This window comes from Biomphalaria glabrata, chromosome 5 (genome assembly GCF_947242115.1).
Source record: "Biomphalaria glabrata chromosome 5, xgBioGlab47.1, whole genome shotgun sequence".
Lineage (NCBI taxonomy): Eukaryota > Metazoa > Mollusca > Gastropoda > Planorbidae > Biomphalaria > Biomphalaria glabrata.
Window position 1 is genome coordinate 3,622,919 of NC_074715.1, and position 17,579 is coordinate 3,640,497.

General features: G+C 35.1%; 1 protein-coding gene across 1 annotated transcript in view; it reads right to left on the reverse strand.

Annotated features, from left to right (window-relative positions):
* Positions 1-1,889: 1,889 nt before the first annotated feature.
* Positions 1,890-17,579, reverse strand: part of LOC106071905 (mucin-22-like) — a 30,899-nt gene continuing 15,209 nt past the window's right edge. Inside the window, exons 6-10 of the mRNA XM_056028625.1 lie at positions 16,518-16,603; positions 14,189-14,267; positions 11,305-11,511; positions 7,286-7,759; positions 1,890-2,908 (exon numbers count right to left, since the gene is read on the reverse strand). Coding sequence (XP_055884600.1) covers positions 1,890-2,908; positions 7,286-7,759; positions 11,305-11,511; positions 14,189-14,267; positions 16,518-16,603 — 1,865 coding nt within the window. The remainder of the gene's footprint in view (positions 2,909-7,285; positions 7,760-11,304; positions 11,512-14,188; positions 14,268-16,517; positions 16,604-17,579) is intronic.

Genomic DNA, 17,579 nt, shown 5'->3' on the forward strand with positions numbered 1-17,579 from the left:
TGTCGATGCACAAGGGACGGTACTGCTAGTACACACAAATATGACCTGTGTTAAGGTCATGTGATCGAAGTCTTTCACGGACGAGAGACAGAGGGGCAGTTTAAGACAGGACTGTAAAGAGTCCGAGTCTTTTAGTCGGCCATGAAGTCGGTCCTGATGAGGTCGTCAAGTGAATGTACGAGTCCAGGAAGAGATAGAGACAGTAGAGTTTAGTACGGTGATGTACAGTGTAGCATTGTTAGTGGTTGATATGTTGCCAATAGTCTGTTATTTACTTATGATGATGGCAAAGATATTTGGCCACAGAAGAGATACTTTTTGCTATTTAGATAATATCTGCAACTTTAGTGAGGATTGGAACGAACACTTACAGAGTCTAAGGGAGATAAGAAAACTATCTGACACTAAAAACAACAAAAAAAATTTAAATTGGCCTTAGTGAAATTTATTTTTGAGATAAGAGATAAAAATGAATCAACTACACCGCTGGAAGAATAAGTTTAAAAAATAATGGAAATTAGTGTAGCAAAAAAAAGAAAGTCTTTTAGGTCTTAATTTTACAGAAAATTTGTTACAAAATGTTGCAGAAATGATTGAACCTCTTACAAATCTTACAAAGAATGGGAAAACTATCTATGTAGTTTGGTCTAAACACTTTCAAAGCTATTGAAAAGAAGGGACCGGCAATTGTTTGGTGCAGAACAAATATAACACTTTTATCTGATGGGGGCTAAATTCCAATTATGAACTGATCATGCCCGGATTGCATTTAAATAAATGAGGCAATAATATAATTGCAAGGTGGGCATTACAACTGATAAATTAGAGGTCAGAAGAATACCAGGGTAAGAAAATGTTGTAGCAGATACATTATCACGCTGTACTTAAAGGTTGAGGAGAAATAGAAAAGTGTAGAGTATTTTATTGTGACTATGTCACGCATGTCCTGTGGGACATGACCTGTTTCCCAACAGCGGCAGCGGAGAATATAGAGTTCAGGGAGCAAGAGTGATTCGTTGACTTTAACCACTTCCACTATGATACCATCACTTCCTCAAGATTTTCTATTTTTCATGCAGTTAATTGCTTTTTTTTAAAGTCGCTAAGGCTCGAAAGCTCATCTAGGCATTCCAATACTGGAAGATCTGGTACAGAAGCTAGGGCGACATCGTCTATTGTATTCTGTGTGGCATAGACTTCGAAGTAGTGTTCTGTCCATCGTTCTAGCTGGTTGGTTTGATCTGTAATTTTTATTCCAGATTTGGATAGAAGGGGGCAGGCTTAGACACTGCGGGATCCAGGGTCATTTAATGGCATCATACAGAGCTTTGCTATTTCATGAGTGGAGACTGTCTTGGATTCTGTTGCAGGTATCCCTCCAAAAGTTCTCGATGCAAGAATCCATATGTGCTAGATTCGCCTCAAACCAGTCTACATTTTTGTATTTTTGAGACCCAAAGGCGCTTATTGCAGAACTGTAGATTAAATCTCTTAATTTCTCCCATCTGAAAGAGATGTCTTCTTTATCACTTAACGAGGAAATTGAACTGTTTAGGAGTTCGCCAAAGAGTGTAGACTTCTCTGGATCACCTACATGGTTGATGTTAATATAAATGACATAAACGAAGGTGTGTTTCTCCATAAAAGATCCTCTGGAAAACTATTTAATGTCTTGGACTTTAATGGCTTGGATCTTGACGTCATAAAATACTCAAATGTATTCGCCACCAACTTCCATAGCAAACTATGGTTAACTTAAACTTCAACAAAAAAAAAAAAGAAAGATTAGAAAGATGGTAGGAAAAAACAAAGAGTATTTTTTTTTTATTTTTACACTAGGATTGCTAAAATTATTTAAAAATCAGAACTTTTTATAATAAATATTTTTTTCAAACTACTATTGAAATTGACACAATTGAGACAGATGTGATGATATATGTTTGAGAGCCAGATGTGTTGATATATGTTTGAGAGCCAGATGTGATGATATATGTTTGAGAGTCATATGTGATGATATATGTTTGAGAGCCAGATGTGATGATATATGTTTGAGAGCCAGATGTGATGATAAGTGTTTGAGAGCCAGATGTGATGATATATGTTTGAGAGAAAGATGTGATGATATTTGTTTGAGAGCCAGATGTGATGATATATGTTTGAGAGAAAGATGTGATGATATATGTTTGAGAGCCAGATGTGATGATATTTGTTTGAGAGCCAGATGGGATGATATATGTTTGAGAGCCAGATGTGATGATATATGTTTGAGAGTCATATGTGATGATATATGTTTGAGAGCCAGATGTGATGATATATGTTTGAGAGCCAGATGTGATGATAAGTGTTTGAGAGCCAGATGTGATGATATATGTTTGAGAGAAAGATGTGATGATATTTGTTTGAGAGCCAGATGTGATGATATATGTTTGAGAGAAAGATGTGATGATATTTGTTTGAGAGCCAGATGTGATGATATATGTTTGAGAGCCAGATGTGATGATATATGTTTGAGAGCCACTTGTGATGATATATGTTTGAGAGCCACTTGTGATGATATATGTTTGAGAGCCAGATGTGATGATATATGTTTGAGAGCCAGATGTTATGATATGTTTGAGAGCCAGATGTGATGATATATGTTTGAGAGCCAGATAAGATCGTATATGTTTGAGAGCCAGATGTGATGATATATGTTTGAGAGTCATATGTGATGATATATGTTTGAGAGCCAGATGTGATGATATATGTTTGAGAGCCAGATGTGATGATATTTGTTTGAGAGCCAGATGTGATGATATATGTTTGAGAGCCAGATGTGATGATATATGTTTGAGAGCCACTTGTGATGATATTTGTTTGAGAGCCAGATGTGATGATATATGTTTAAGCGCCAGATGTGAAGATATATCTTTGAAAACCAGATGTTATAATATGTTTGAGAGCCAGATGTGATGATATATGTTTGAGAGCCAGATGTGATCGTATATGTTTGAGAGCCAGATGTGATCATATATGTTTGAGAGCCAGGTGTGATCATATATGTTTGAGAGCCAGATGTGATGATATATATTTGAGAGCCAGATGACAACAATGATGATGTTACAACCTGACTGTTGATCAGACAATGAATTTCGAATGTAATAATCTAGAAAAAAAGTTTTTAGAACTGGAACAAGAAATCCCTTTAATTATATACACACTACATAATGTGTATACATGTACAATTCAATTAAAATCTTTTTTATTCTAGACGTCTGTCTGTCTCTCTCTCTTTCTCTAACTGAATGCAATCGCCTATTAAATACTACCATTTTCCCCTTTTCTAGTAACTTCCAATTTATTTTTAGATCTTACGGAAAAACCGTCATAAATAAACTTGTCATTACTCGTGGTCTACGTACAACTATAACCTTCCGCTGCAGAAATACAATTTAAACATAAACTTAATGCAAGAGTTTCCCCTTACGTGACATAAATTAAGCAGAAAAATTCAATGTGAAACTAAGTGGAGAAACAATGAATGATAAATACGCTTAACATAAATATAGGCAGCACTAGGAACCAAATTTTATTAGGAGAAAATAGTGAATTAACTGTAACGAAAATAAAGCAGGTACTAACCAGGGTGCGGTGGCTTAGCAGTAAAGCGCTTGGATTCCGAAGCGGGGACCGGGGTTCGAATCCTGGTGAAGTCAGAAACAGCTGACCTTTACATCATCTGCCCTATAGACCACAAGGTCTGAAAGGGGAACTTTACTTTTTGACCTTTTCTATAACGAAAGCTACAAATCATCTCACCGTTCGAGACTATCTGATCAAAATTTGTCGTCAGTGATGATAGTGTCAGTAGCAAACAAACTTCCACCCGATATTAATAAACTTGTATCCCAGAAAAGATGTCAAGCATCAGGACAAAGAAAAGAATGCGCAATCATAGTAATTTTTTATTGTTAAATTTTAATACAAATTTAGCTAACTAAGGGTATGCCATTAATTATTGTATTCTATTGTATTGTTTCTAATTTACATAAAACTAGTTCGTTGTTTTGCAACTGATTTTTTTGTTGCGGCCCCTCAGGCCATAGTAAGTTTTTTATGCGGCCCATACACCTTAACGACTTTGACATGCCTGCAGTATAGGATACACTATATATACCAAAAAAAGTACTATTAAAATAAATAGCTCAACTAAGGGAAAGAACCACCAACTAAATAACATATATCTAAAAGAATGGTTTAGCTCCCGTTCTGCTACATCAAACATAATTATTAATTAGTACTAAATGATTAACTAATTCTTAAATTTTAGTAATGATTTATATTTTATAATAATTATTCAAAATTTCAACTTCATTGGAGAACGGAAATTGAAAAAGAATAAAACGTGAAAGACCGAAATAAGAGAAGTAGAGTCTTAGAGAGGCTAAGAGACTTATGCTCTGTTCTACTGGAACTGCTAGGTCCCTTATACAAAATGGGTGAAAAGTCTAACTACTGCAACTATCGAGGCATCACACTTCAGTCAGTGGCAGGAAAGATCCTTGAACGAGTCTTGCTCGACCGACTAACCCACTCCTTGGTGAACGAGGTGTTATCTTAAAGCCAATGTGGCTTCGGAGCCGGTAGAGGTACATTTGACATGATATTTGTTCTGCGACAATTACAAGAAAAATGCAAAGAGCGGAACCTAAACCTGTACGCTGCGTTTGTGGACCTCACCAAGGCTTTCGACACGGTCAGATAGAAGGAATCTACTTCAGGTTTCTCTAAAATATACAATCAACATTTTGTAAAATTAACACCACATTAACATCCCTTATCATAGGCAGTTTTTACAGATCACCAAATTCTAGTTTAGAGTACATGTAAGAGCTTTGAAATAAGCTAACTGCACTTAAAGAAAAACAATAAAAATGCATTTATTGTTTTTTTTTTTTTTGGATTATGGGTGATTTCAACTTACCTGATGAAAATTGGAAAACACTAACCATAGAAAAAAGGAAAAACCTTAAGGACATAAATGAACTTTTTATAGAAACTTTACACAACATATACACAGTCAGATAAAAGCAGTAGCCAATATAAAAACCCAAAAAAAATTAATCAGAACAAATGCAACATAGCACAACTACACCAAGCTGCATTAATCTTTCAACAAACATTTTTATCAGGATAAAACAATAACCAAATCAGTCGATGACCTCTGGAATTTTATTAAAAACAATCTTAAAAACATTATGGTAGATCACATAATAACTAAATACACATCAAACAAAATAAATAAAAGCTGGTTTAATAACAGATAAGAGAAGCTTTGTATAAAGAAGAAAAACCTACATTATGCTGCTAAATGAAATAAAAATGAGAAAATAACACATTTTTATTTTCAAATATCAACTTTTCACATACAAAAGTTTGAAAATAGACACACATTAAAACCATAAGATAATGTAATAACTTAAGGGAGGCAACTCACCAAGGACATATTCGTTTATTTACATAGAGACGTGACAAACACATAGGGCATCTGCCTTGAGTACAGCATCTCCATATTGGCTCTCTACTTGGGCGGAAATCGTTAGTCTCTTATGTCAACATCCGACTTGTTTAGTCACAGATAGTGCGCACCTTCTTTCTGCACTATCTTGGATGGCGGTGCGCATGGCAAAGTCATAACAATATAATAATATTATACTAAACTATAAATCTATGATGTGTTTAAGACATTTACATTTCTATAAAACAATGATAAAAAAAAATATTATCCTTTCAATTTAAAGGACTTTGACAACACTAGAGGTAGGAATCATATTTAGCTACATTTTTAATATATTCGTGAAATAAAAAAATAAATTTGTGGAAGAGTGGACAGAAATTGACTATTTAATTTATACTGTAGTATAGGAATATGTTTTATTACAAAAAGTTAAATTTCAAATTAAAAAAAAATATTTCTTTATATTTTATTTCCTCTACACGTGAAGCTGCTGAACAGTTTTCGGCGAATCGGCCTAATTACAGGCTGTGTAGCGAAGCTAATTACTGTAATAAAGTTTGTATGCAATAATCCATACTACAATTTTATTTTTAAAAGATGTTATTGCATAAGAAAATTAAACATATGTAACAGTTAGTCAAAATGAACACTCAATTTACATTAATAAAATAAAAAAAACAATCAGTTCATATTGAAATAACTTCTTCATTTGTTGACATTTTTGTGATCTCAAAGACTTGAATATTAAAGTATGATTTGTAAACAAGACCATAAACAGCTATACATAAAATATTGCAAGAATACAATATAGCTAACTATAATTTTTCTGCAAAATTAATTATGTTGTAATTACTATTGTCGTAAAAAGTAATATTTAGGAAACAAATCTCTGTATTGTCAGGAATAGATTTTTCTTATTTTCTTAAAAGATAATTAACATAACTTATAATAGAAAAAACTAAGTGCTATTTAAAGCAGTTGACCAAATTTGTAATGATAAAAATTACACTTTGGTGTATCTAGGCTTCAATAAATTTAAATTCAATATCTATTACAATCAATTTAGAATTTATTGGACAATATTTATTATTATTATAGCTTTTATATAGCGCTACTTTCATGCTTATAGCATGCTCAAAGCGCTTTTGGTCCAATCACATTTGTGGACCGGTGGGGGGGGGGGGAAAGGGGTATCTAGGAGTTGGTTTTCCGTGCTGCCTTTAGGCGCTCAGTAAACACAACTCTGCCCGAGTCGGGTGTCGAACCTCGAGCCCCCTTCTAGGTAGCCAAGCCAAGTTCAAGCACACTTGGCCTCCCACCATTTAAAAAGAAGTTAGAAGACTCGAGATAAATAAATGTCAAGTATGTTATTGATTATTATTGATCTATTGGGCAAATGATGTAAAAATCTGATTCTATGGCCGACGGTGAAGAACTGAGTCATGTCGCAAGTGTAACCATAAACCGCTTTTACTACCCTAGCTTACGTGAGATACAGATGTCAGATACAAATACCTATTACTGTTATACTTATGGGCGCAATACAAATACCCAAACTGAAAATTCGAATTTCCAACGAGATTAAAACCCAAGCACCTAGGTTAAAAAAACTGGCTCCACTCGTCAGCACCAAAAACATACAATTTAATGAACCAATACAAAAAGCTTAAACAATAAAGTTAGAATTTAATAAAAGTTGTAAAGTTAAAACAATGAAAGTTTAAATTTAAATTACAAAAGTAACAAGATTTAATAATAAAAGAATTGGCAGAGCTTTCAACATCATACCTCTAGATTTTGTAGTGGTCTCGATTATATTCCCAACTGGAGAATTTAAGTTGGGGATAGTACTCATAGTAGTAGCTAGAGAAGTTGTTGATATCTGGCTGTAGGAGTAGGTCGACAGTTGTGAACTTGTTGATGTCGTTTCTTCAGAAGAAGTGGTGGTAGTTGTGGACGGTGCCTCAGTTGTAGAAGTGGTAGTTGTAGCTTGTGCCTCAGTTGTAGAAGTGGTAGTTGTGTCTGGTGCCTCAGTTGTAGAAGTGGTAGTTGTGGCTGGTGTCTCAGTTGTAGAAGTGGTAGTTGTGGCTGGTGCCTCAGTTATAGAAGTGGTAGTTGTCGTTGGTGCCTCAGTTGTAGATGCGGTTGTGGTGGTTGGTGCCTCAGTTGTAGAAGTGGTAGTTGTCGTTGGTGCCTGAGTTGTAGATAGGGTTGTGGTGGTTGGTGCCTCAGTTGTAGAAGTGGTAACTGTTGATGCTACAGCTGTAATCCCATTATGATGTGCCAAATAAAAGAGACACAATATTTAAAAAACAACCAACTTATAAGGAAGGACGAAAGCATAGGCTGATAAATGAATGTAATTTTAATGCATATATGTATGAATGCATTATTTATGTATGTTATTCATCTATGTATGAACATATACATTTATTTATATACATAAATATAAAGTTTAAAAGTCTATTATCGTTTACAGGTTGCTCTAAAGTGATAATTCTAAGACCAATTTAGCGATGATAATAAGTTTCTTTTTAACTTAAACTCACTTTGTTTGTTTTTTTATGTACAATGTATTATTTATTAAGAGCAAAGTAATTGATGTTATGAAGTATTAATAGCTTTATAGAGGAGGAATGGATTTTATGTAACTTAAGAAAACTATTTATGGAAAACGGTAAATATATAGGCCTATAGTTTGTTGTAATTTTTAACATATTCTTCTTTTTTAACCCTTTCGCCTCCTCCCCACCCCACCTAATCGGCCAATATACTAGAACGGGGGGGGGGGGGCGAAATAATCTTCAAATAATGATATAATCCTATTGGTGGCGCGATAGGGCAAATCACAGGTCAACGGTTGTCGATGCACAAGGGACAGTACTGCTAGTACACACAAATATGACCTGTGTTAAGGTCATGTGATCGAAGTCTTTCACGGACGAGAGACTGAGGGGCAGTTTAAGACAGGACTGTAAAGAGTCCGAGTCTTTTAGTCGGCCATGAAGTCGGTCCTGATGAGGTCGTCAAGTGAATGTACGAGTCCAGGAAGAGATAGAGACAGTAGAGTTTTGTACGGTGATGTATATTGTAGCATTGTTAGTGGTTGATATGTTGCCAATAGTCTGTTATTTACTTATGATGATGGCAAAGATATTTGGCCACAGAAGAGATACTTTTTGCTATTTAGATAATATCTGCAACTTTAGTGAGGATTGGAACGAACACTTACAGAGTCTAAGGGAGATAAGAAAACTATCTGACACTAAAAACAACAAAAAAAAATTTTAATTGGCCTTAGTGAAATTTATTTTTGAGATAAGAGACAAAAATGAATCAACTACACCGCTGGAAGAATAAGTTTAAAAAATAATGGAAATTAGTGTAGCAAAAAAAAGAAAGTCTTTTAGGTCTTAATTTTACAGAAAATTTGTTACAAAATGTTGCAGAAATGATTGTACCTCTTACAAATCTTACAAAAAATGGGAAAACTAATGATGTAGTTTGGTCTAAACACTTTCAAAGATCCTTAGACAAGTAAAATGTGTTGTTTTTTTTCTCAAAAAAGAATAATAAATGTGCCTGATATTATTATTAAATAATTTATTTTGGCAATAGATGCTTCATCCATAGCTACAGGAGGTTGTTTGATGCAAGAATATAATGGAGTTACACATCCTGTGTTTTAAGTTAGCAGGAATCTAAGCCTTGCAGAGTTAAATTATGCAGCTATTGAAAAGGAGGGACTGGCTATTGTTTGGTGCAGAACAAAGGTAAAGTTTTTATCTGATGGGGGCTAAATTCCAATTATGAACTGATCATGCCCCGTTGGTATTTAAATAACTGAGTTAATAATATAATTGCAAGGTGAGCATTACAACTGATGGACTATAAATTGGAGGTCAGGAGAATACCAGAGAAAGAAAATGTTGTAGCAGATACATTATCCCGCTGTACTTAAAGGTTGAGGAGAAATAGAAAAGTATAGAGTATTTTATTGTGACTATGTCACGCATGTCCTGTGGGACATGACCTGTTTCCCAACAGCGGCAGAGGAGAATGTAGAGTTCAGGGAGCAAGAGTGATTCGTTGACTTTAACTTCTTCCACTATGATACCATCACTTCCTCAAGATTTTCTATTTTTCATGCAGTTAATTGCTTTTTTTAAAGTCGCTAAGGCTCGAAAGCTCATCTAGGCATTCCAGTACTGGAAGATCTGGTACAGAAGCCAGGGCGACATCGTCTACTGTATTCTGTGTGGCATAGACTTCGAGGTAGTGTTCTGTTCATCGTTCTAGCTGCTTGGTTTGATCTGTAATTTTTATTCCAGATTTGGATAGAAGGGGGGCAGGCTTAGACACTGTTGGATCCAGGGCCATTTAATGGCATCATACAGAGCTTTGCTATTTCATGAGTAGAGACTGTCTTGGATTCTGTTGCAGGTATCTCTCCAAAAGTTGTTAGCACATTTTCTAGCCATTTGTTTCGCCTCTTTATTAGCAGTTTTGAAGGCCTCCAAAGATTTTGGACTAAGCTTTGTCTTGTGAGCGAGGTGTGCAGATTGCTTTTTCTCGATGCAAGAATCCATATGTGCTAGATTCGCCTCAAACCAGTCTACATTTTTGTGCTTTTGAGACCCAATTGAACTGTTCAGGAGTTCGCCAAAGAGTGCAGACTTTTCTGGGTCACCTACATGGTTGATGTTAATATAAATTACATAAACGAAGGTGTGTTTCTCCATAAAAGATCGTCTGGAAAACTATTTAATGTATCAAGGCTGCGGGCAAAAACCAAGGTTAGGAAGTTACTCTTTATGGAAATCTTGTATGCTGATAATGCAGCTATTGTGGCTGATTCTGTTATTCAGCTACAGTCCCTGGTTGACAAACTATCTGCTGCTTGCCAGAAGTTCGGCTCAAACATCAGTCAAAGCAAGACTAAGATACTTGTCCAAAACACTAACACTGCACCTTAAGTAAGCATTGATGGCCAACCACTAGAAATTGTTGATCACTTTTTGTTACCTTGGCTCCATCATATCCAACAACACTCTACTGGATAAAGACATTAACAACAGGATAGCCAAGGCAATGGCCACCATGTTACGGTTGCAGAAAAGAGTCTGGGACAACATATTGGTGACTAACACTACTAAAGCCCTAGTCTACCGGACCTATACTGAAGTAAAACTTAGTCAACCAAATCATGGCAAGAAAAAAAGCTGAATGTCTTCCACCTCCGATGCCTAATGCGGATCTTTAAAATAAGGTGGCAAGATAAGATAACCAATGAGGAAGTGCTACGAAGAGCAGGGTGCCAGGACATCCGTTCTGTTATCAGCAGCAGACACCTTGGCTGGCTTGGCCACGTTCGTAGAATGCCAGTAGGTTTACTTCCACAGGAAATTCTGTATGGCGATCTAATAGAAAGCAGGAGAGTCGCTGGTCGCCAACTTTTACGTTATACGGATGTATGCAAACGTGACATGAAGCTCTTCAAAATCGACACTAGCAGCTAGGAAAAAGTAGCACTGGTTAGATCCACATGGAGAGAGAGCATAAAGGAAGGATCACGGATTGCAGATGTCATACACAACAGAAGCAGAAAGAAGGGTGAAAATGCAACGGCGCCTGGTGATTACATATGCCCAACCTGCGATCGCAGCTGTGTATCAAGGATTGGCCTCTTTAGTCACACAAGAAGTAGCAAAGAGAAAAGACCGTCTCTCGAGACGTAAAATGCTACAGATATTATGACAGTAAAAATAAAGAAATAATGAGTTAAATTTAGCTATGAATATACTTACGTAAACTCATACATATAAAGTATTCTAGTGAATCACAATAATCACCATGGATGTTCGGAACATCGTAAAAAAACAGAAGTCCACAAGTTTCGTTGATGAGATATTCCGACAAATCATTCCAATAAGACATGTTGACTGTTTTGTTGTCACTGATCCAAACCCAGGACTGCTCAGGTTTATAGTCGTACACGCCAATCCAAAAATTGGCTAGATGAATACAAAAAAAAACCCACAGAGATAAACTAAGTATTCCCTATGATATTCTTCAAACTAGTACCTCTTCAATTATATCTAAATTTTGCCAATGGTCTTTACTCACAACGACGGCTTAAATCAATATCGTGTAAATTGCTGGATCATTTTTCAATAATGATGGCTTGGGTCACTGGCGGATCCAGGGGGGAGGGGGGGGGCGGTAGGGGCAGATGTCATACACAACAGAAGCAGAAAGAAGGGTGAAAATGCAACGGCGCCTGGTGATTACATATGCCCAACCTGCGATCGCAATTTTGCCAATGATCTTTACTCACAACGACGGCTTAAATCAATATCGTGTAAATTGCTGGATCATTTTTCAATAATGATGGCTTGGGTCACTGGCGGATCCAGGGGGGAGGGGGGGGGGCGGTAGGGGCAGATGTCATACACAACAGAAGCAGAAAGAAGGGTGAAAATGCAACGGCGCCTGGTGATTACATATGCCCAACCTGCGATCGCAATTTTGCCAATGGTCTTTACTCACAACGACGGCTTAAATCAATATCGTGTAAATTGCTGGATCATTTTTCAATAATGATGGCTTGGGTCACTGGCGGATCCAGGGGGGGGGGGGGCGGTAGGGGCAGATGTCATACACAACAGAAGCAGAAAGAAGGGTGAAAATGCAACGGCGCCTGGTGATTACGGACTAATTTTAGTATAGAATTCACACAATTTGTATACGAATTTATTACTTATGTTAAAAATATATACTAATTATTTATATTTCAACCTATTATTAGATTATTTCGCCCCCCCCCCCTTTTCTAGTATTTTGTCCGATTTGGTGGGGTCGGGAGGGGGCGATGGCATCAATCCGCCCCCCCCCACCATAAACTTTCGAGTGGGGGGGCGGTCCAATTTATTTGTAGAAATCACAGCTTACTAACAGAATCAATTAAATATCTATATGATTAAAACTTGTTATTGGTATTTTAACCAGTCTTTATATTATGTCGTTCACCTGTTGGCCGATTGGAAGGGGAGGAGCGAATACCTCCACTGCCCTTCCCATCTAAACCCTTTGTGTGGGGGGGGGGGCGGTCCTACTTTTATGGAGAAATCATAGTATGTGAACAAAACTTAGTCGAATATCTATATAATATAGACAGGTGGAAGTGCGATACATGCAATCACCTTTCCCCTAACGGACAAACCAATACTTATTCTTTTTGTATTATAGTAAGAAATTACAAAATTTAAAAAATCTGTCACTAATATAATTTATTTATGCTATAAAGTAAATTCTTATATCGTGTCGCCCAATCCCTATTCTTTAATGCAAAATGCAATCATTAGCAGAAATTATAAAAAGGAGCGAGAATTAATCGTTTTCATTTTACCGCCCTTCCCCTTTCCAGACAGAGTTTGTGTAATTTCACATGAATTTATCATAACTATTTTAAGAAAGACTTTGCTTTGGAAAAGTTATAATTCAAACGAAATTTTTCAATATAACAGTTACGGTTGAGATGAGTTCAAAAGCTAGATAATCTTTTCCTAGTCGACTTTTACCAACCTTTCCTCTATCTCATATTTTTCTAGTTAAATAAATTTAGGACTATAACTCACAATTTATGCTTGAATTTTATTGAATATTATTAATCGAATTTTTATTTTTCGGCGGCGATCCTTAAAGCCTTAATCTAAATATGTTGGGTATCTTATCTTTTCAAAAAACATATCGGTTGTATTTGCAATGTATTAAGGGACTATAAATTCATATTAGAATATTTGTCCACATTATTGGAATGAATAATGAGCTGTAGGTCAGGAGAATGCGTTTCTGCAGTGAAAAATGCAAGAAAACGCTTTAGGCGTCAGGGCGAAGCCCCGAACCCCACTGATAAATAATGAGCTGAAGATGTCAGAAGAATGCGTTTCTGCAGTGAAAAAGCAAGAAAACGCTTTTGGCTTCGCCCCTAACCCCACTGATAAATAATAAGCTGTAGATGTCAGAAGAATGCGTTTCTGCAGTGAAAAAGCAAGAAAACGCTTTTGGCGTCGGGGCTTCGCCCCGAACCCCACTAATAAATAATGAGCTGTAGATGTCAGGTTATAGGCAAAAAACGGACCCATTGCTTCTTCCAGGAACATCTTCGTTGCCTGTCAGAGGGCGGTACTGCTGCAGACCTGCCACATCACCAGAAAATTCCTCAGTGGAAACTGTTAAAGGGACTACGATGAATTTTGTTTCTCTTTAGCGAAACTCGACCCTGGCAGCGCCAGAGAATGACTACTCGTTCATTTCTAACATAATAATAATAATCTTTATTATCCGTAAGGAAATTTGACTTACACTAACTGATGCAAAGTAAGCATTAGAATATGATGGACAAAAGGGCATTTTTAAATCCAGTCTTTATTTATATTTAACTTGAGACCGTTGAAGCTATTTACCACTCAGACAAAGTGTGATTTGTATATTTTTTTTTTACTTATGATAAAACTATATATTAAACTTAACATGCATATATACAGATTTTTTAGAGCTTTCTGTTTATTTGTAAAAATCTAAAATATACAAATGTATAGTGTATGGATTAAGTTTGGATTACGCCTAGAGTTAAATTAATAAATATTTTTAAAAAATGACTAAAATATATTAAGAAACACAATAACTTACCTTCGTAGTTAATGAATGTATATGCTTCTTTAATGTCTTCAAGCTCAGCCAGGGAGCTATTCAAACTTTCACATTCTGCCTAAGAATAACATTTAAAAAGTTAATTATAACAAATTTATTTAAAAAAATATTTCTTCCTAATTAAATAAATTATCTTTTTGGTGAGAAATATAGGCTGAATGTTATACTAATCTGACGATTATATTCAAATGTACTCAATCTTCTGGTTGTTATGAAGGAATGATTTAGCTTGAGTTTGGTTTAACATATATGATTTATTAATTTTCTACTTGATTGTTTTTCTACGGATCATGGAATTGCTGAATGATTAGTCTCTCATTTATAGTATCTGAAACAAGTCATACAATTAGATAAAGTTACTAGAGGGCCTAAAGAATTGGAGTGGTGAGTTGCACTAATAATTAATAATCAAGAGCACTTATGATAAAGTCTTGATTTTTAACAAATGGGTAAATTTCGCACATACAAAATGCATTCATTTTTTTAGCGGCAACGAAAAGGTAGAGACGCTATTAGTTTTGTGTAGCCTGTCTGTCCGTATGTCTGTCCGTCAGTGCGTCCCATCCAGACTTTAGAAACTAGAAGATAAAATGAAAAACGCACATCGTGATATTTTAGATCATTCGAAGTTCTTATGCAATGGATACTTTTTTCTATTCCAAAAATGAATCATCTAGTTTAAAAATAGCCTATGCAAACAGATTTTCCACATTAAAAAAACACCTCTTTAAAATATAACAAGTTCAGGGGATGTAACTCTTTTAAAAAGGTCACACTTCTTTATTAATAAATCAAGATTTATTTATAAATTTGCATCTAAGGTCACAATGCAAAAAGTATCAATGGATCATTATAAAAAATAGATTTTCCATTTATTAACTAACTCATGGAATAGAATACTGATTCAAATGTTGTTTTCAAAATAATTTTAGTTGAAACTTAAAAAGAAAACGATGTACTTTTATAACACGTACATATCTTTATGATACACTTGAACGCAATTTAGATTCGTCTCAATAGAGGCCAGATGTATATGTTGATTTAGATTTCAACGTATTAAACAATTTGAACAAAATATACTTCATAAATTATGAAGGAAATAGTTTATCTTCTTACAGTTTTGGGTGCGGATTTATTTATTATATAAACATTAGTAACACATTAAGAAGTAAATGTGATGCGAACAACATATAGAGCATTATTATCCACTAGTAGACCTACTAGATCTAATCCTGATCATAATATTGGCCTAACTGTAGTTCTAGTAATTTTAAGATTAAACTTGTAAAGTCATATAAATTATATTGTAGATCTATATTATATATCTAGATTATATGTCTAGTCTAGATTGTAATCTATTCTAGATATAGCATGGATTCTACATTTAGTTCTAGATCTTGATCTAGAACTTAGTCTAGATTCGAAGAACTGAAAATGTCTCTTGATAAAGGTAATAGTACTGAAGAGACTCCAGGGGAATACCTTTAAAAAAAGTCAGAGAAAATAGATGAGAAGTAATTGATGATGAGTCAAGTGATGGTTTTCCAAAATCACTTTCTCCATTTAACCAAAAAGAAGCACAATGACGAAAAAAAATCCTTAGTATATTATTTATTCTAAATAATTATTTATTGTTACTTTTACTGCTATACTGTACAAAAAAGAATGCAGGCTTATATATTTATTTACTACATGTCATGATGTCCAATGTCAAATGGGAAGGGGCCCCAAAAGAGGCCAATGCCCGGGCCCCCAAATCCTAAACCTCGTTCCTGCTACTCCAATATGATAGTCGACATTGTTGGGGAGAGGTACGAATCTGTAAACTGTAGCGTTCATAGTGAAACTATTTTGGGATGACAACCAGAGTTGAAAAAAATTATATCTTGGCAAAAGCAGACACATCGGAAAATATAATGATATTAAAATCTCTAGATAAATGCCCAAATATGCCTAAACATGTCTAGATGGTAGTTTAAGTTATAATGTCAAAGCACAACGTTATACCACTTGTGTCTTAAAGTATAACAAAAGAAACCTGTTAAGGTGATGTTAAGTGTGTTGTGTAGTCTTTCAGATATAAAAGCCTTTTAAAGCGGACATGGGTTTCGACTCAGTTATCATTATGTTTATAACAGAGACGTGTGAAACAGAAATAAAAACAGCATTGTCTTGATTCGTGCATTCGACCTAGTTAAAAATATAAACAATATATAGAAAAAAGAATCTTAAACTTTTATCATAATGTTATTGGGGGTTGGTTAGGTTTGGTAGAAAGGATAAAGTTAAAAAAATATAAGAATATAACCTTAGCTTCCGTCCAAGATAACCTATTAACAAAAATAATGTAGCACTTCCCTAGTGCGAAATAATGGTACTCTGTTGGACAGTTATCTGTAAAAAAAAAATGTATTAGTTTTCTATAAAATTAAATGTGATAAATAATGAGATAAAGTATAAATACAAATTATATTTATATTTCGTTTAAAAAAATAGTTATTATTAAATTTGAAAAAATATTACATTTCGTTAGCTACCAGAAATAAAATGAGCTTTTTAAGGGAATTAGGCTTATTAACTTTAAACTAATGCGCTCCATGTTTAAAGAAACATTTGTATATGCTTGTAAGTCTTGAACGCTGACTGCAGAGTTAGAGAGAATAATCCTAGCAATGAAATTGAGATGCTAGAGAAGGATCCTAGGTATCACATTCAAAGACAGCTTCACAAACCAAGAGATTAGAGACAGGGTTACTGCAGCGATTGCACCCCATGATGACCTGCTAACTATTGCGAATAAGCGCTAGCTTAAAATCCATGGCCTTATTACAAGATCATCGCGGCTTGCAAAGACCTTCCTTTAGGGAACAGTACCAGGAAAAAAACAAGAGGCAGACAGAGAAAGCGATGTCAGGACAACATAAAAAATGAATGGGCCTGCCATTAAAAGAGGTGCTAACTAAGGCAAAACGTAGAAAGACAGTCGACGAGTCTTGCATGATGCCCCAACTATCTAAAAGACTAAAGTAGGGTGGGCAAGCCTCTTTCACGTTTTTTCCACCGTTAATTAACTCTTTTTTTTCACTGACTATACATTATGTTCTCCTATCAGACTGTGCAATTTTTTAACTGATAATGTTAAGGTCAAATGTTACTATGGCCGACGGCTTTGAGAATATATTAAAGCAAGCAAAACCATAAATAGCTTTTACTTTCCCTAACTGATGCAATGTAATTATTAGAATAAGATGGGCACAAGGCATTTTCAAATCCCGAAGTTAAAATACCAGCTTTTGTTTAGATTTAACGAGAGACCGCTGAAGCTATTTACAACTCAAATAAAATGTGATTTATATAATTTTTTTTTTTA